The 20,097-nt window shown below is 44.6% G+C and overlaps 1 protein-coding gene and 1 pseudogene across 1 annotated transcript in view; both read right to left on the bottom strand.

Moving 5' to 3' along the window:
- The window catches only part of plxna1a (plexin A1a), a 463,752-nt gene that overhangs the window by 312,902 nt on the left and 130,753 nt on the right, over positions 1-20,097 (bottom strand). The window contains 2 exon segments of the mRNA XM_056274696.1: positions 8,934-9,041; positions 14,838-14,862. Coding sequence (XP_056130671.1) covers positions 8,934-9,041; positions 14,838-14,862 — 133 coding nt within the window.
- Positions 507-1,238, bottom strand: LOC130106737 (ubiquitin carboxyl-terminal hydrolase isozyme L1-like; annotated as a pseudogene).

Raw genomic sequence — 20,097 nt, 5'->3', positions numbered from 1 at the left:
ATTTTTTCTTTGTTTTCCTCCGTTTTGTCACGTATCAGGAAAGAACCCAAAAGCAGACGGGACAACCAGGTAAGGGAAGAATCAAGTCTTTCTTGAAGTGACCGATCTCGGGGGTAGAGCAGGAGTTGGCTCAATGGCAGGTAGGCAGGCAGGCAGAAGTCCATGAATGGCGACGTTCCAGCGAAGACTGGTCCACAGTGGAGGCCTTTTAAGGGTGAGGGCGATTGCTTGATGGTCAGCTGGCGTGCCGGGGTGAAGGAGGGGTCAGCAGGTGTCAGCTGGTGTAGCAGGTGTCAGCTGGTGTGCCGGGGTGAAGGAGGGGGCAGCAGGTGTCAGCTGGTGTAGCAGGTGTCAAGGGCGATTGCTTTGATGTCAAGGGCGAGAGGCTGTGACACGTTTAGCCTTTTTTCAGTTTTTAAATTATAATTTTATTTGAGAAAACAAGTTATCCAACACCAACTGACCCTGTGTGGAAAAAGCAATTGCCCCTTTAGTTACTGAATCAACTAATTAACCAAATTGAATTGATCAGCGGTGTGCCTGTGGATTTTTGTATTTCTTAGTGCCCCAGGGGCATTTTGGTTTGAATCATGTTTCTGAGGAATCGAAGTGCGACAAAGAGCCACCGCCGAGAAACAGACTTCACCTTTGTCCCTTTCCATAAATCCGTGACACACATTTTGCAGCATCCTTTATCAAGGACTCACCCTTGGTAGCGCCATGCTTCACTGGTCCACCCATTCTTCCCGAGTTCATAAAGTTGTCCGTCAACATTCACAAAGGCGATGAAGTGGAAGTTGGCTTTATCTGCTTCTGGCCTACACTGGCCCTGTGCTGCCATGCCATCACCAGCCTCTCTGATTAGCTTGCTCTTTTCAGGTCCTAGGCACGATCATCACAGCCCATGTTTAGCAGTCCCTCCAGAACCTTCTTCAGGGCTGAATCACTGCAAACTCCAGTTTGCTTTTATTATTTGCCACTGCATGCAACAGGGAAATGGTGCCACAGGAATTGCCCACCGTTTGTTTCAGGAAATAAATCTCTGACCCCCCCCCCCCAACCACCTTGTCAGATTGCTGCTTCCTGAAAGATTCATGCTGTTGTGTTGGAGGAAGTAGCAGCATCAGGGCACAACATGGGGTAGGGATTGAGGATAAAGGCTCTCCCTCCAGCCCCAGGACATCAACAAAATGCCAGCTTCCACCAACACCAAACTTACTCAACATCTTGTTGCGCATCACAGGTTGATCTCCAATTGGGTTGCACTCCCGGTTCGCGTCGGGGTTGTTTTTTAGTTTTTGATGGGGGATCCAGTCTTCACAGCCTCACTTCCTGAAACTATCCTCCTCCGTTCGCCGTTGCTTAGCCCGCCACTGGGTGGTTGACGCATTTTCTTTTCCGTGCATCCATTTGCCTTTAAAAGTTGTCTACTGGGGGGCGCTGGTGAGCAGTAACATGTGAGGACGTCTTTAGATTGAGCTCCTGATCAGGGCAAACTTTTCATTAATATTTTAACTTTTCAGATCAAACACAGATAAATTAGGTTTAACACACACGATACTTAACCGCTAGCACACCGGACTCACAACCCTGTACTTGCATATCGATCATCTAGAAGACGCGATGGGCAAAAACAAATCCAGCAGTGACCAGGCCGCTAAAGCCTCGGGCTCTGTGAAAGCCCCGGACGAGGAGTCTACAGACCTATCTGGGGTGATGGCTGCCATCGCGAGCAGTGAGAGCAAGATCTTGGCACGGATAGATTCATTCACAGAGGATCTGAATGCAAAAATAGACGCTATAAAGGCCGGCATGGCGAAACAAGAGACCCGTCTGAAAGACGTGGAGGACGGCCTGAACACATACTCAGACAAGACCACGAAAATGGAGGAGGACATCGGCCAGCTAAAATCTGAAGTCGCTATGCTACGCCAGAAGGTAGACGGTATGGAGGGGCGACAACGCCGGTGTAACGCACGCATTGTCGGGATAAAGGAGGGATTCGAGACCAGCGGAGGCCAGCAGCCTGCTGTTACCATCGCTACACTACTGCAGGAGTTACTGGGCCTCAGCTTCACCCCGACCCTAGACTGGGCTCACCAACGAAGGAGAACCCCCCAGGATCATCGTGGTGAAGTTTCACTATTTCTCAGAGAAGGAGGAGGTTTTCCGCAAAGCTGCCCGTTCAGCTCCGTTGAGCCTGCACGGCAAGAGAGTGAGCATCTTCCCGGATTACACCGCGGCAGTGGCGAAGAAGAGAGCGGCCTTCTCCGAAGCTAAACGGCTCCTCCGGAGCTGCCAGGGCGTCAAGTTCAGGATCCAGTTCCCGACGGTGCTTCGTATCACTTCATCGTCCGGCCAAGAAAAGCGGTTCGAAGACCCATCTAAGGCAATGGGTTATATCAGGGAGAATCTAAAGCCTCAGGACAATGTACAGTAAGATGTTGATAAACTCCAATATATTTGTGGCTAACTGGTATTGGCGGCTAATTGATATTAGCTGCTAAGTGCCAACAGCTAGCGGAAGTAACTAGCTAAGACGCCAAGACAACAGGGTAACGTTATGGTTTAACTTTATCTATTTACTTTAACTTTTGTAATTTGAGACTCACAGATAATGTTACATTTTTCATTTAATAAGAATGTCTCATACCTGCTGCCCATTTAAAAAAGCTATTTTTCTGTTTTATTATTATCGTGTGTGTGCATGTATATGTGTGTATGGATGCTAATTATTATGAGACCCGTAACAGTGCTTTCGTGACGACTGCTAGGGCGACACCCAGGTCAGTGTCACTTACCTACAAAGGAACTGTATTTGTAACTGCTGTTATATGGGTGTAGATATATTTTCCTTCCTTTTCTTTTTTTTTAATTTTAATTTAAAAAATTTTTTTAATATGGGTGTTGATATATAGTTCTTAGGTATATAAATACTTTTTGGATTTAATATAATCTTAACAAGACCACTGTTCGCCCTGGTTGGGGCTTGTTAGAGGGTTTTTATATGGTTATTTGCCAGGTTATACTAGAAATGGGGGATGCGATCTCTAGGGAATTAGTAGATCAGCATGGGTTCTCAAGGCTCTGTTTTTGTTTTGTAGCTAGTAGGCAGGGACTTTTTCTTTTCTTTTCTCTTTTCATTTTTAGAAAAAATGTTTGACACTCAGAATGCAGGTTATCTTCGTTTTTTGAGCTGGAATATAAAGGGAATTCACAATCCAGTAAAGCGTAGTAGGGTTTTTGTACATTTAAAATCTTTGAGAGTTGATGTCATGTTCTTACAGGAAACCCACCTTCGGTCAAGTGAACACACAAAACTAAAAAAAAGCTTGGATAGGACACATTTTCTGTTCCAGGAATGAGAACAGAACGCGGGGCACGGCCATCTTGATCAGGAAGGGTATCCCATTCGTTCCACTACTGACTATTTCTGACCCCAGGGGAAGGTATGTGATAGTGACAGGTAACCTGTATGGTACACTTGTGGCACTGGCAAATGTATATGGATCAAACTGGGATGACCCACTTTTTTTCTCTAGTTTCATAGCAGCCCTCCCAGACTTAAATAATTACCGATTAATATTGGGGGGAGATTTTAATTGTGTATTACATCCATATTTGGACAGATCAAACCCAAGACCTAATAGTAAAGTTTCGAAGGCAGGTGCTGTTATCCATTCATTTATGGAATCCTACTCTCTTTTTGATCCCTGGAGAAGAAACAACCCAACTACTAAACAATACTCCTTTTTTTCCCCAGTGCACCATTCTTACTCAAGGATTGATTTTTTTCTCCTGGATAGTAGGGTCCTTCCTATGGTTAGGGGGAGCCAATATAATAGTATTGTTATTTCGGATCATAGTCCTGTACATCTAGATATAGGTTTCACAGACTGCCCTAAACCCCAACGCACCTGGCGATTTGATCCTCTATTACTGTCCAGGGACTCCTTTAAAAATGTTCTCTCCCAGCAGATAGATATCTTTATGGAATTCAACCATACTCCAGATATGCCACTAACTATTGTTTGGGAGGCTCTCAAAGCCTACCTTAGAGGCCAAATAATCTCATACACAGCACATGAGACGAAAGAAACATAAACAACGTCTAACAGAACTGTCCCATAGTATAGCGGAAGTGGACCGTTCATATGCCGATTCCCCAACACCTGAACTTTATAAGAAAAAAATATTATTAAAAACAGAATTCGACAATCTCTCCATTAAACAAACAGAACAATTATTCTTTAAATCAAAACAGACATTTTATGAGCATGGAGAGAAAGCTGGAAAACTATTAGCCCATCAGGTTAGACAGTCCATAGCCGCTAACACTATTTCTGAAATTTGCACAGCAGCTGGGGTAAAGACTGCCAACCCGACACCATCAATAACCAGTTTAAACAATTTTATATTACCCTTTATAGTTCAAAACCGCCCAGCGACTTGTTGCATATTTCAACTTTTTTAGACGGTCTGACCACACCAAAAATTGCCCTTGAAGACAGAGCACAGATAGACAGAGAGATATCAACAGAGGAAGTGATACAAGCAATTAAATCCATGCAGAGCAATAAAGCACCAGGTCCGGATGGTTTCACAATTGAAATGTATAAAGAATTTGCTACCAAGCTGGCACCAATACTTAACCTGATGTATCAGGAAATTTTTAACCAACAGAAATTGCCCCAAACTATGATGCAGGCAATCATATCAGTGTTACTTAAAAAAGAAAAAGATCCCCTAATGTGTGGCTCCTACCGTCCTGTAAGCTTGTTGAATTGCGACTACAAAATCCTTACAAAAATCTTGGCCACCCGTATTGAAACTGTTGTCCCAATGGTTGTTAACCCTGATCAAACTGGTTTTATACCAGGCAGGCAGTCATTCTATAACATGTGCCGCCTATTTAATGTACTGTACACACCACATTCCGTAGAACAGACAGAAGTAGTGATTTCTTTAGATGCTGAGAAGGCATTTGACCGCATCGAATGGCAATATCTATTTGCTGTTCTAGAAAGGTTTGGCTTTGGTTTCACATTCCTAGCATGGGTTAAAATATTGTATTGCTCACCGACAGCCGCAGTGCGGACGAATAATATTATTTCTGATTATTTTTCACTCCATAGGGGCTGCAGACAGGGCTGCAGCCTCTCTCCTTACTTGTTCGATTTGGCAATTGAGCCACTCGCTATAGCTCTTAGGGCAGAGGATGGCATTAAAGGTATCTCACGAGGTGGCAAATTGCATAAGGTATCACTTTATGCAGATGACCTGTTGTTATATATATCCAACCCAATAGAATCTATACCAAGACTATTACTTACCCTGGATAACTTTGGTCGCCTGTCAGGTTATAAGATAAACTATTCAAAGAGCTTGCTTTTTCTGATTAACCACACTGATAGAGACTACTCTAGCTTTCCATTCAAACTTGAACATAATGTATTTACATATTTAGGAATCAAAGTCACTCATACAATGGGGAGGTTATATAACCATAACTTTAAAACACTAATAGAACGAACAAAACAAGATTTTAAAAAGTGGTCAACGCTACCAATTTCATTAGCAGGCCGCATTAATATAGTTAAAATGACAGTCTTACCCAGATTTCTCTATCTTTTTCAAATGATTCCCATATTCATACCTAAGACAACGTTTCAACAATTAGATAGATTAATTTCATCATTCATCTGGAACAATTCAAACCCCAGGATGAAGAAAATATACTTGGAGGTCCCTAAGGAGACAGGGGGATTAGGTTTGCCTAACTTTATTTGTTACTACTGGGCTGCGAACATTGTAAAACTTTTACATTGGGTATTTACATATGAGAATCAACAGGGTACAGATTGGGTTCACATGGAACTCTTATCCAATCCTTTACCGATATTCACCTCTCCACTACCACATAATCGTAACATACAAATAACAAACCCAGTGGTTAAAGCTTCACTTAGGATATGGCTCCAGTTTAGGAGGCACTTTGGATTAAAGCATGCTAGCGGTCTTTTTCCAGTAGCAAATAATCAATTCTTCTTGCCATCTGTGTTAGATAACACATTTCAACTTTGGCATAGAAATGGACTGGTGTTTTTCTGTAATCTATTTAAAGATGGAACATTCGCCTCATTTGAAACACTTACCAAAGACCATAACATACCCAGATCCCATTTTTTTAGATACCTTCAAATCCGTAGTTTTGCCAAGAAAGTGTTTCCCTCATTTCCGTATCTGCCAACCAGGAGCCAATTAGATGTTATTCTAGAGAAGGATCCCTTTGGGAAAAAACGGGTCTCTATAATTTACACACTGATACAGGGATTGAAACAGATATCCTGGGACAAAACAAAAACTGCATAGGAGAGAGATTTGGGTGTAGAGCTTTCTGAAGAGGCATGGCGGGACAGCTTAACTCGTATTCATACGTCTTCATTGTGTATACGACATGGGTTAATTCAGTTTAAGGTGCTTCACCGTCTTCACTACTCGGGGGACAAGCTTGCCAGAATCTTTCCCACCGCAGACCCTAGCTGTCCGAGGTGCAGTCATAGTCCAGCCTCGGTGGGACACATGTTCTGGGCATGCCCCTCCCTCAACAGTTATTGGGGACAGATATTTAATGTATTCTCACATATCTGTAAACAGACCATAAACCCCGATTTTCACACAGCCGTCTTTGGCATACAACCCCCTAACTGCAAGGTCACAACTTTGCAGGCAAATGCTCAGAGCATTTGCCTCACTACTAGCACGCAGACTTATCCTATTTAACTGGAAGTCAAATCAAGCGCCATCATTTTTGCAGTGGTTGAGGGAGGTGCTGTCCTTTCTACCTTTAGAAAAGCTCCGATATAAAATATGTAAAACCCGCAAAAACTTTACTTTGACCTGGAGTCCTTTCATAGACTTTATTGAAGGGTTTCCCTTTTATTGAATGTACTTTTTATTTACCTGGTTATAACGAACATACTTATAGATATATGTGTACAACTTTATATTGTCTTCAAAAATATGGTTATTATGTAGAATTGGAATAAGAAATCCCTGCGTAGTCCTTTTTTTTTTTTGAGCCTTGGGGGGGAGGGGGGATTCCTGCATGTTTATTTTTGTTGTTGTTGTTGTTGTTGTTGTTCGTGTGCTTTGTATACCTGTTCCAAAAAAACTTGAAAATTGGAAAATAAAGTTTATTAAAAAAAAAAAAAAAGTTGTCTACTTCCACCTTAATTTCCACATATGAGCAAGTATGCGTGATACTACTAAGAAGGTATGTTAATGTACATGCATGTAATTTCTCTTCAGCTTGATTACTTAGTTGACCCAGTTTTGCTTCCTTTTGTGTTTTGTACCTTCCTTTATATATATCAACACATATACAGGAAAAATATTTTAATACATTGTAGTACAGGCCTGTTTCGGCCTGTTTCATCAGCTGCTAATGTTTTATTCACAAAGAATCATACAGTTTACATTGCCCAGCATCACACCCCTAATTTTGGTTGGACAGCGACCAATCAGATGGGGAAACATTCAAATTATAAAAACCAATGGGGTAGGTACTTACGATGCACAGCAACCAGAGGAGGGGTAGAAAACATTACAACCAATGGGACTGGGGTTTGTTTTGAAAAGCATTTAGGGGCCAGGGCACTGTTGAAATGGCGTGCATTAAAAATATAACAAGGTAATTTATGTGAATTATAAAGTAGGGTGGTGTTGGGGCACAGTTGGGAGGACAGGCAGTTAAAATATTTAAAATATATTAAAAAAAAACTAATACATTTCATATGTGTATCATCTAATGGAGGGGGGGAATAATAAAGATGTTTTACTCATAGTTACAAAGGAGGTATTTTTTTCAGTGTCTACAACTGGGGGCCAATTCGTTTCTGTTATTCAAGATGGACGTATCAGGTCTGCAAATGATGTAACATTGTCTGTATCGTAAAGGCTATACTCCAGACTTCAAGAACATTTTAATATATATTTAATATATTTAGTATTTATATTATTTTTTTCATTCTACTCCCGTTTTTCATTTCTCTTCTCTCCTGCACAACATCTGCCCTCATTTCATGCCCTCCGATCAATCTGTTTTCCCATCAGACGCAAAGGCTGAAAAGGAAGGTTTAGGTGACTGTGTGTATATTTGTGCGTACTCTGTTGAGGTGAGGGTATCTTCATTTTGCAAGGTGTGTGCACTTCAGCACATCTGTGAGCACTCCACAAGCTGCGTGCATTAGTGTGATGGTATATTTTGGTGTGTGTACAAAATAATAATAATGGATTACATTTATATAGCACTTTATCTAGACACCCAAAGTGCTTCACATTGAAGGGGGTAACTCACCTCAACCACCACCAATGTGTCGCACCCACCTGGGTGATGCACGGCAGCCATTTTGCACCAGAACGCTCACAACACATCAGCTCGAGGTGGAGAGGGAGGAATCAGAGGAGGAATAATTGAGCCAATTAAACAGGGGGATGATTAGGTGGCCAGATGGAGAGAGCCAGGTTGGGAATTTTGCCAGGACACCGGGGAACCCTCTACGATAAGTGCCATGGGATCTTTAATGACCACAGTGAGTCAGGACCTAGGTTTAACGTCTCATCCGAAGGACAGCATCTCCTACATCAGTGTCCCCCTCACTGCACTGGGGCATTGTGATTTTTGTTTCTTTATTAGGACCAGAGCGAAGACTGCCCCCTACTGACATACTAACACCACTTTCAGCAACAACCCATTTTCCTGGGAAGTCTCCCATCCAAGTACTAGCTAAGCCCACACCTGCTTAGCTTCTGTCATGCAGCAGAGCCAGGGTACATGTTGGTATGGCTGCCGCCAATGTCCAAGTTTATGTGGTGTGTGTGTCCACGTATGTGTGTGTGTGTGTGTGTGTGTGTGTGTGTGTGTGTCTCACCTGTTCATCAGTGAGTGTGTACAAGTACTGGTGATCAGGGCTGAAGAGCAGATCCCTCAGAATGGGGCTCCCGTTGCTCACCACCACGTTCTCATACAGCAAGGCAGGCTGGGTAATGGAGTTCACCATGATCTAAAAAGAACAGAGGACAAAACGGTCAGTGCGGTTCAGTCGCGTCTATCGCACCTGGCAACGTGTAGAAGGCAGGGAGACACCCGGGTCACCAGCCCATCGCAGGACCCACACACACCAGTCACTCACACTCCTGTGGACAATTTAGAGACTCCATTTATCTAACGTGCGTGTCTTTGGATGGTGGGAGAAAACCAGACTATGTTCAAAGTCAAGAAACCTCCACACAAATGGGCTGGAATTGAACCCAGGACCCTCTTGCTTTGAGTTGTGAACCACTAAGCTACCATGATGTCATCAGAAGTAAAAAGGTCACATACCTCAGAAATTACAGAATGACCAAATTAGGGGGGGGGGGGCAAGGTAAAGAGTTAATAAGTGACTGAATTTTTTATTTTTTCGATTTTTCCCCTTTTTCTCCCCAATTGTACTTGGCCAATTACCCCGTCCCGAGCCGTCCGATCTCTGATCCACCCCGTCTGCCAATCCGGGGAGGGCTGCAGACTACCACGAGCCTCCTCGATACATGTGGAGTCGCCAGCCACTTCTTTTCACCTGACAGTGAGGCGTTTCACTAGGGGGATGTAGCGTGTGGGAGGATCACGCTATTCCTCCCCGAGTCTCCCCCCCCCGAACAAGTGCTCCGACTGACCAGAGGAGGCGCTAGTGCAGTGACCAGGACATATACCCACATCCGGCTTCCCACCTTTAGACACGGCAAATTGTGTCTGTAGGGACGCCCGGCCAAGCCGGAGGTAACACGGGGATTCAAACTGGCGATCCCTGTGTTGGTAGGCAACGGAATAGACCGCTACGCTTCCCGGACTCCCCCCTGAGATTTTTAAGGGACAGCAACAAACAAATTAAAAAAGCTAATTTTGATGTATTAACTATTCCACCAGATGTAGAACAGGGCCGAGTTGATGAGGCCCCGGCAGCGTGACTCCCTTACCGAGCCCTGTATTTACCCAGAGGGAAAACCAGCCCTGTTTTTCCTTTGGCAACCTGGGGCTAGCAGGTTTTAAGTTTGACAAGCAACAGCTCTTTGGAGAAAATAAAAACTGTGAAAAGGCTAACATGAAAGTGACAGGAGACATTACAGCAATATTACCTCAAAGTTCAGTTTAAACTCAAACAGGAAGTTACTGACTACAGGGCGTGTGGGGGGGGGTGGTGGCAGTGCTTCATACTGAATGAATGGCTGCAGTTGTGATGGTGGTGCTCGGTCTTGTTGGGTTGCAGACAGAATGGAGAGCTGAGGAATATTCTCACTGTACCCGTCTGCTTTTTTTTTATCTTCAAGCCTATCCATAAGCAGAAATCCTGAGGGGGGGCATGACCCCCCCCAATCCTGTGAAAAATATGATATATCCCCCCAATACTTCGCCCCTGGTTACACCACTACTTTTGGTGCCCCCCTCAGGAATTGCCCTTGAGAAAATGTCATGTAATTTTCCCTTCCTAAGTTGATATCAGATTTTCGCCCCTGAGCCTATCCTTCACTCTTTCTTATAGTTCGGTTCATCAGAATCAGAATCCTTCAGAAGCACTTCATTCATCCTCTAGGGGAAATCAGATCCCATTACAGACACTCACACTCTAGCAAGAAAAACCAACAAGACACAAGACAACAAGGAAACAGAAACAAATAGAAAGAAGAAGAACAGAAATGAAGCATCATTTCAGTATTTCAAGCTTTCTCTGGACAGAAGGTTCACTTAGACTTCAGGCACCGTCACTACGACTGCTTTCTCTTGCTGAGGACGGAGGGGCCAGCTCACGCTATGAGACAAGTGCTCTGAGAAATCACATTTGACCGTGGGAGGCACTTCGTCTTGTGGTGAAAGTTTACTCTGAATTGTGACTGAAAACTTGAGACTTACTCACCTTCCATCATCTCAACATTTAATGTCTTTATGGACGCTCGATAATCTGGGTGGGGGGAACGAACATCCCTGACCCGAGGGGGGTAAGAGTACTTTTCTTTTTTTTGTGTGATATACTTTAAAGATCCCTGTGGGGAAACTGCGCTCTGCATTTAACCCATCCTAGCTGTGTAGCTAGGAGCAGTGGGCAGCCGCCGTGCTGCACCCGGGGACCAACTCCAGTTCGTCTTGCCATGCCTTGCTCAGGGGCACAAACAGGAGTATTAACCCTAACATGCATGTCTTGTTGATGGTGGGAGAAACTGGAGCAGCTGGAGAAAACCCACCACAGACACAGGGGGAACATACAAACTCCACACAGAGGACGAGCTGGGATGACCCCCAAGGTTGGACAACCCCGGGGTTCGAACCCAGGACCTTCTTGCTGTGAGGTGACAGCTCTAACCACCGGGCCACCATGCCGCCCACCTATGTCACCATCTTACAAGGCTGTGATTGCAACTATTCCCCAGTCCTCTGTGAATAGTACACATGGCCATTGTAGCGCTGGTTAATGGTCACAGCAATTTGCATATGACACCGATGGTCAGTTTCGGTCATTATGCCACTGTATTGTGTATAAGGGTGGGGGTACCTGCAGTCAGTTGAGACTGAAGATGAAACGTTTCTCCCGCTAAACGCTGTGTCCAGATGAACAGATTCAACTTTCCGTGACTCCATATTGAACGTTCTCCTACAGCAAGAAGACGGCCTCTCAGTACCTGACGCTACGTGCGTGTTTTCTCGAGCCAATTCAAGGCTAATTTGGCCAAGCTGGGAATCACAAAAGACTAAACTGACTCTCTGTGTGCTGCTGGTTTCCACCAACCTCATTTCCAACCTCATTTGTGTTGGGGTGTGTTGCTTTTGTTGTGTTAATAGCGCTACTTTTAGCAACAGATTCTCATCCTCCTCTCACAGGAAAGTACACACACACACACACACACACACACACACACACACACACACACACAGATGGTATTTTTGATGTAGTTTGAGTGTAATCTGTTCGCCCTCTCATCTCTCTCTCTCCCTCTCCCTCTCTCTCTCTCTCTCTCTCTCTCCTAGCAAAAATTTAACAGACAAGCACACTCATCCTCCTTCTCGTTTCATTTGGCCCATGCAAAACTGTAGCACACTATTGGCCAACACACCACTTGTGCTGAGGAAGGAGCTTGGAGAGGCTAAGAAGGGCTCCAGGGTGCCACCATTTTGGTTGCACATGCGACCAAACATCTGTCAAGTGCAACTAAACATTTTCATTGGTCGCACCAGAGCACCTGAAATTAAGCAGATATGTGTGTGTGTGTGTGTGTGGGGGGGGGGGGGCTGGTATTTTCCTACCCGCATTCTGCAAAGACATCCTGCTCTGCCTCTGATTGGCTCTGACCTGATATTTTTAGCCTAACCATCTCACTCATCGTGCCTTAACCTAACCAATCTAACCAACGAAGGCCATGAGTACTAGCCAATCAGAGGCAGAGTAAGGCTGGTCTTCGCAGAATGTGGGTGGAGGGAAATAAGACATATGTATGTGTGAGACTGTGCCCTGTACTCCTCCTCAAGTGACGTCACAACCTTAAAACATACCAGTAATTCAAAATACAGAGAACTACACCTGTCCCCAGACCTAAATTGGAACAGCATTCCCCACCCGATAAGATCTGCTCCCTCCGTTGACTCTTTAAAGTCCCGGCTCAAAACTTCCTTTTATTCACTAGCGTTTGAATCCTCCTGATGTGGCTGATTTCAGGCTTGTGTCTGTGTCCATGTGTTGTTTATTCATGCCTACGAGCTATGTGCCTTGTTGTCTATGTGGGCATTTCTTGTATTTGCGTTTTAGCTACCTGCTCTGGTCTGTACAGCACTTTGGTCAACGTGGGTTATTTTTAAATGTGCTTTATGAATAAATTTGACTTGACTTGACTTGACTGAAAGGCCCAGCCCAGACATCATCGGCAGAGGTCACCGTTCCAACTGTCTCCCCTGTCCGCGGTCCTAAGATGCCTAATCCTGACCCAAATAAATAAAGAAAAAATTTTCTACACTTTTTTTCCTGTTTACAATTGTTTGCATAGAAGCCGATCCTGGAGCTGCATAATGGGAGGATGCCTGCACGGGACAGCTCTTTACGTGGAGTGGCTGGTGCACCTGCAGCCACCATACGGTCCTTGGCAGGGGAGGGCCAGAGCCCAGTGGCATGGAGAACCAAGACAATTGGGGGCCACCCTCTGCTGCAACCTTCATCCACCTTTACTGCCGTAGTTACCTGGAGACATCTTCCACCAGTTCCGCCGTTGAGGTCTTTCTTGGATTGCATTTCATCTGGAACCTCCCCCTCAACCTGTCCACCTTGGGTGACCCCCACCAGGAGCCAAGTTCTGAACGGCATAGCTCTTGGGATCATTGGTACACACAAGCTTCTCCATCACCGCAAGATGGCGATCCAGGAAAAGTAAAATGAATTATTGAAATGCCACAAGGTGCGGTGAAAAATTGTGGGTGCATCTAAATTGTGTGCCGGTGTGTCCCTAAATGAAAAAGTTAGGCACACCAGTGCAACCAATGTAAAAAGTTAGTCTAGAGCCCTGCTAAATGGGCAGTGGGACCCATGAGCGCACCCTGCCTACAGCTTAAGGCAGAGGGCAGGTGGCGTGGCATTCAGGTCAGCTGGCACAGACGGACCTCCAGACAGGACCGGGTGACTGCAGATTCTCATCTAGTCTGCAAGCCTGCAGGTACGTGCTCTACTTCCTTGACGTCGACACTTTTATAAGCTTTGACGTGACAACACTGAAGGGTGTGTAACTAGTTTGAAGGGTAACATGTTTTAACAGCAGCATAGTAGATTCTGCATTTGGTGGATTAAACCAATCATCTATCCATCCATCCATTATCCAAACTGCTTATCCTACTCGGGGTCGCAGGGATGCTGGACCCTATCCCAGTAGTCATTGGGCAGCAGGAGGGGAGACACCCTGGACAGACCGCCAGGCCATCACAGGGCCAACACACACACACACACACACACACACACATTCACACCTAGGAACAATTTAGTACCACCGATTCACCTGACCTACATCATGTCTTTGGACTGTGGGAGGAAACCGGAGCACCCGGAGGAAACCCACGCAGACACAGGGGAGAACATGCAAACTCCACACAGAGGACGAGCCGGGACGCCCGCCAAGGTTGGACTACCCCACATCCCTGACTTTCAACCAGTGAACCAGTTTGGGCATCTGAAGCCACAGAGAGAGAGAGAGAGAAGCGGCCCCAGCTCACAAGACGACTCAAATCATGAAAAACAAACATGTCGATGGCCACCGCTTGACAGGTGAGCAGACTGGACATCGACTGCCACTGTTTAAATTCAAATCACTCACCAATTAGACACGAAACATAATGGCTGGTTGATATATGTGATGAAAATGACCAATCAATTTTCTCTGTGGCAGATCTCTGTGCAAGGGAATTCTGGTGCGTCAGGCTTTGGGAATCAGGAAATGAAGGGTAATAAAGCACAGCTGTCAGAGACGCTGCACCATACTGCATTTTCCCATTTATTTTATATCTACTTAGTCACTGCTATTTTTCATAGCGGCCTGTAATACAATAAAAAAGGCTATGCAGGTATTCAGTGTCTTGCTCAAGGACACTTCAGCAGTACGCATGAATCGATGCATCATCTGTTGGGGGGAACGGGGGGGTAGAGTGTGTGACCTTCACGTCAAACTGTCTCCTACCACTGGATCAGTAACACAACAGAGAAGACATCACAGCCGAAGGATAGAGGGACAAAGAAACTGATTTCCTGGTTAATTTGCAGCCGAGAAGCTCCGACTCTGCCTCCTGGGGTCGCAGTATCTCTTAGAGTTATGGGACAGTTACAAGCTATCACCCCTCTCCTCCGCTCACTCCACCCATCACCTTTCCTTCATTGTCCCCATCCCACTTTCTCTTCCTCTATGCTATCTCTTTCCACCTTCTGGCCTCTCTCTCTCTCGCCCCCTCCTCCCGGGGTACTCTTTTACAGGACAAGGCTCATTAGAAAACCAACGACAATACCAAGGACACTGTATCCTCACAACCGCTGGATATACCCACAAATATGCATGCACAAACACACACACAGACACACACACACACATCCTGACATATGGACATACAGGGATTGTACACAGGCATGCCCGTGCATGGAAATACACACAAAGAGGCATAAATGCCCATATTCATCTGTTGCCTGGTAACATAAGCTCATTGAACATTACCTCATCGCGTGTGTTCATTTGTGTGTGAGACTGTGTTCCTACGCAGTCATAAATTGAAGCTTATCTAGCTAAGTTTGAGGGGCAGGACCACACCTCAACCGCAACACTTCTGCCATTCCTATAAGTACCCACCTAACCCTCTCTTCCTCTTCCACTCAGGTATTGTGTGTCAGAACCACGATCACGCAACATCGCCTCGAGCACACTCGAACAACTGAGCTACTTCTTCACCATACCAGCAACAGCATCCATCCAGTCCCCTCATGTTGAGTATAGACTTCATCTTACCGTCCCCATTGGACGACAATCTATTCGGATGACATCAGGACAATCACGTTCAAAGTTTCCATCAGCCCACGTCAACAGACCATGCAACAGAAGCCGAAAAATTCCCCACCGCCTCCGTGCCTGTGACCCCGTCTCCTGTAGTCCTAAAGCCATCCAGGAAGCGAAAGAGTCCAGCAAGCACACGTGGACAGCCCGTCGGGAGCACCAGGACATTTCCCGGTGGCCCGAGGGTCGTTTTGGCCTTCTGCAAACAGTCAACTTGACCAGCGATAATACAGCAAGCAGGGACGAGTTGACGGACTAATCAGAAACCATGCATCAGGCGGAGCGACTCTCTCTTGCCGCATTGTCTCCGGCAAGAGGGTGCACGAGCCAAAAAATTACGCCATCACATCTCTCGGCGAGGCACATAGCAACCATCTACCTGCTTCTGTACCGATAACATTCTAGACAAGTCGCCCGGTGAAATGGAAGGCCCGGAGACAAGGAAAGGGGGAGCAGAGAAGCAGAAAATCAAAGAGAGAGGCCCTGCAAAATAAGCGACATGTTCGCCAGTATGGGACCAGATCGATCAAAAACACTAGCTAAAACACACCCACACAGTTTTTTTAATATTTTTATTTGCTTGATGTTTTTAACATTTGAGCTAACTATGTATTTCATGCTCTTTTTAAAAAGTGTAGGCAAATTGTTTTGTGTGTGCTATAAGTGGTGTATTCCTAGTGAGTTTGAGGGTGCCCCCATAGCCATAGCACACCTTGAAAACTCAGTCTTCAGATAGGCTACTTCTTGGTCAGTCCCAAAATTTTGTATTTTGTAATTTGGATAACTTTCCTCCCAGGTGACATAGCAGCCAAACTTATAATCAGTCTGGTGCCCAGTACAGACTCGCTTTTCATCACTGAAACCAGACAGCTAGCGACTCGATTCATTTTCCACCATCACTTCCGCAACATACGCTCCTTGTCTGCCATTTCTCCCATTCACTACCCTGCACACTTCTTCAGAATTGGAACCTCCTGCAATGGCATCGCAGAACACCTCATACAGCTCATGGGCCGTTGGTTCTCCCAAACCTATCATCACGACATCCGTTCAGATCTCAAAGATCTCAGATCCGCTCAATCTTATCTACAGTAACTGGAGATTTTGGGGGGTCAGTAGTTGCCCGGGTGCGACGGCGGGTTCCCTACGAAGCTTCCTCACAATACAGTCAGCAAGCGGAAGAACTACGCACATCAATCATTTTTCTTTAATAAAACATTTAAACACATCTTAATGGTGTGGTCCTTGCTAGTGAATTGAAGCTAATCTAGCCACGTTTCAGGAGCAAGACCACACCTCAACCGCGCCACTTCCGGCATTCCTATAAATACCCACCTAACACTCTCCTTCTCTTCCGCTCTCGCCCCCCCCCCATTTCTCTCTGTTTCTTCCTTTCCTTCCTCCCCTTCGTAGGGGTCCTCAGGGGGCCTGTCGTTGCCCGGGTGTTACGGTGGATTCCCTACAACGCAGTCAGCAAGTGGAAGAACTACAAGAACTACGCACATCATTCATTTTTCTTTAACAATTCATTTAAAAGCATCTTTTTGATGGTGTGGTGCTTGAATTAAAAAATAAAAAAATCAATATTTTTGAAAACTTTGTAAAGGATCCATGGGACCGTGTTTTAAAATATTTTTTTACTTTTGTTGGTTTACAAGTAAATCGCCTACCTCAGACAAACAAATGCCTGCCACGAGTGAGTCACAGATACATTCCTTGTGACTGGTTCGCTGGCTCCTGTAAAACTGCCCTTTGTGAGATTGATCTGGCTATCTTTATTTAGTTATTTATTTATTTATTTATTTATGGTGCACCTTTCTGAACAGCGTTACAAGGTGCCTTACACAACAGAATAAAACAATACACATAATCAAGTTAAAACAATAAAATACAATAAAATTATAGGACATAACGCCAGATCCGCTCCACAGAACAAGATAAAACACGGTGAGGATAAAGTCACAATTAATTAAAACAAAGACAATTGGAGCTTATAAAACAAAGAATATGATAAAAACAATTAAAATAAGGTGATGAAAGAAACAAATATAAAAATATAAAGAATTAAAAATATAAAATTATGAAAGTTTAAGATATAAACAATATTTTAAAAAATCAATAAAATTTGGGCAACAACGGCTTTACTATAAAAAAGCCTTCCTGTAAAAGTAAGTTTTAAGAAGTAGAAGGCAGTGATCTCCCTACCTGAGTTTCCTCAGGTAGGGAGATCCAGAACTATGGGGCTCTTACAGAAAGGCCCGGTCGCCTTTAGTAACTAGGCTGGCTGAGGGAACAGTTAAAAAGGACCTGCCTGAGGAGCGCAGACAGTGACCAGGCTCATGAGGTGTGAGTAAATCAGTGATATATGTAGGAGCGAGGCCATGTAGGGCTTTTAAAAGTAATTAGTAAAAGTTTAAAATCAATCCTATACCTAACAGGTAGCCAGTGAAGCATTTCAAGAATGAGTGATGTGTTCATGTCTCTTGGAATTTGTTAACAGTGTGGCAGCTGAGTTTTGGATGCGCTGGAGGTGGGAGATGGACTTTTGACTGAGCACTGAATACATGGCATTACAAAAATCCAGACCTGATGAGATGAATGCATGGATGACTTTTTCAAGGTCCGTTTGAGATAGAAAGTTTTAACATTTCTGATGGTCCTAATTTGGAGAAAGCAAGACTGTACTGCCTTGATGATTTGTGTGTCAAAATGGAGCTTGGTGAAAAAAGACACCCAAACTGCATCCAGAATGCTTAACATTGGAGGACAGGTTCCCTAGACTCTTTTCCAGGTCACCAGTTAGGTTGGGGGGGGGGGTGAATAAAAGGACCTCAGATTTGGAGTCATTGAGCAGGAGGAAGTTTTGTGACACCCAGCACTTATTATCGGAGAGACAAGCCATAACACAAGAAAGCTCATGTGTGTCATTACTAGTAAGTAGGACATAAAGCTGGCTGTCATCCACATAACAGTGAAAATTAATATTATGATGACAGATGATCTGACCCAGGGGAGCATGTAGACAGAAAATAATAATGGACCAAGCATTGACCCCTGGGGGACACCTCATGTGAGGGGTTGCTGGGGATGGGGAGAATTCTCCCATTATAACAGAGAAAGATCTGTCAGATAGGTAGGATTCAAACCAGACAAGATCAGTACCCTTAATGCCAACATAGTTTTCCAGGCGATTTAAAAGGATGTCGGAGTCGACCGTATCAAAAGCAGAACTCAGGTCAAGCAGAATTAAAACTGAGCAAGCACCAACCAGCAGTGAGCTATAAGTCATTGGTAACTTTATTGAGAGCTGTTTCTGTGATGTGGTGGGTATGGACTCCTTATTGAAATGGCTTGAAAATACTACAACTATTCATGTGGGTGATTAGTTGAAGAGCAACCGACTTTTCTAAGATTTTAGATTAAAAAGATTTGAAATTGGTCAAAAATTGCTTAAAACAAGAAAGTCAAAAGTAGGCTTCTTCCGGAGAGGTTAAAACTAGATGGGAACAAACTGGTAGACAGTGAGCAGTTGACAATGCAGAGAATTTGTGGGTCAACAGTGTGAAATACCTCTTTCAGAAATCTGGTGGGGATGTTGTCCAGTTGACAGGTGGAGGGGTTCAGGTGGGGGATTAACTCTTCTAAGTCTAATAGAGAAATTTGCTTAAAGCGAGTCAGACTGGCGGAGTGCTCAATGCAAGTGGGGAGCTTGCTCGTCACCGGTATAATGCGGAGCCTAACATCATCTATTTTCTTAATAAATTGGTGGAGAAACTGCTCACATTTTTCAGTGGTTGCATCCAAAGGTTGGCTGGGGGGGGGGGGCTAACCACTGAATTTATCACCTGAAATAAAACCCTGGAGTTCTGGCAGCTACCAGCAATTAAATTATCTGGTAGCTGCTTACAGCTTTTGTTCAAACTATCGTTGTTCTGAAACATTTATGTAAATGTTTTGAGACGATAAATTGCTCATACAACTTTTACAGAATATCCACCGCAGCTCACCTTCACACACGAGCCCGACACGTTAAATCACCATATGATTCACACATTAGGCTGCATGTGTGAATGGGGTTAGAGAGGACCCTGTTGAGAATACATCTTTAAGTGTAGTTTTACGGCAGACTTAATGAGCGTATTTAAGTCAGACAGCAGCCTGACTTCTTCCCAAGCCGCTAAGAGCCTCTTCTGAGCGATCCACTTCTTCAGAATAAAGGCAATCAGGCTTTTTGGGGTGAAATATTAATTATCTGAGGCGGGTTATAACTGTGATGGAGAATGACAAGGATGTGGCAACTGGGTGACGGTGATGATGATAATGACAGTAGAGAAGTTAAGTGGGATGTAGGTGAGAGACATGGTGGAGGATTAGGGCGTGGGGGAGTGCAAAGGAGAACAGAGCCGAGTAATGAGTTCTGCCCCCCCCAGCAGTAAGGTTTTGTCCTGGGCAACACAGTGATTAATACCATGCTGGGTTCAACTACCGGTCACACCTGGG

The sequence above is a fragment of the Lampris incognitus genome, chromosome 2 (assembly GCF_029633865.1).
Source record: "Lampris incognitus isolate fLamInc1 chromosome 2, fLamInc1.hap2, whole genome shotgun sequence".
NCBI classification, from domain to species: domain Eukaryota; kingdom Metazoa; phylum Chordata; class Actinopteri; order Lampriformes; family Lampridae; genus Lampris; species Lampris incognitus.
This window is presented reverse-complemented; position numbering and strand designations above follow the sequence as displayed.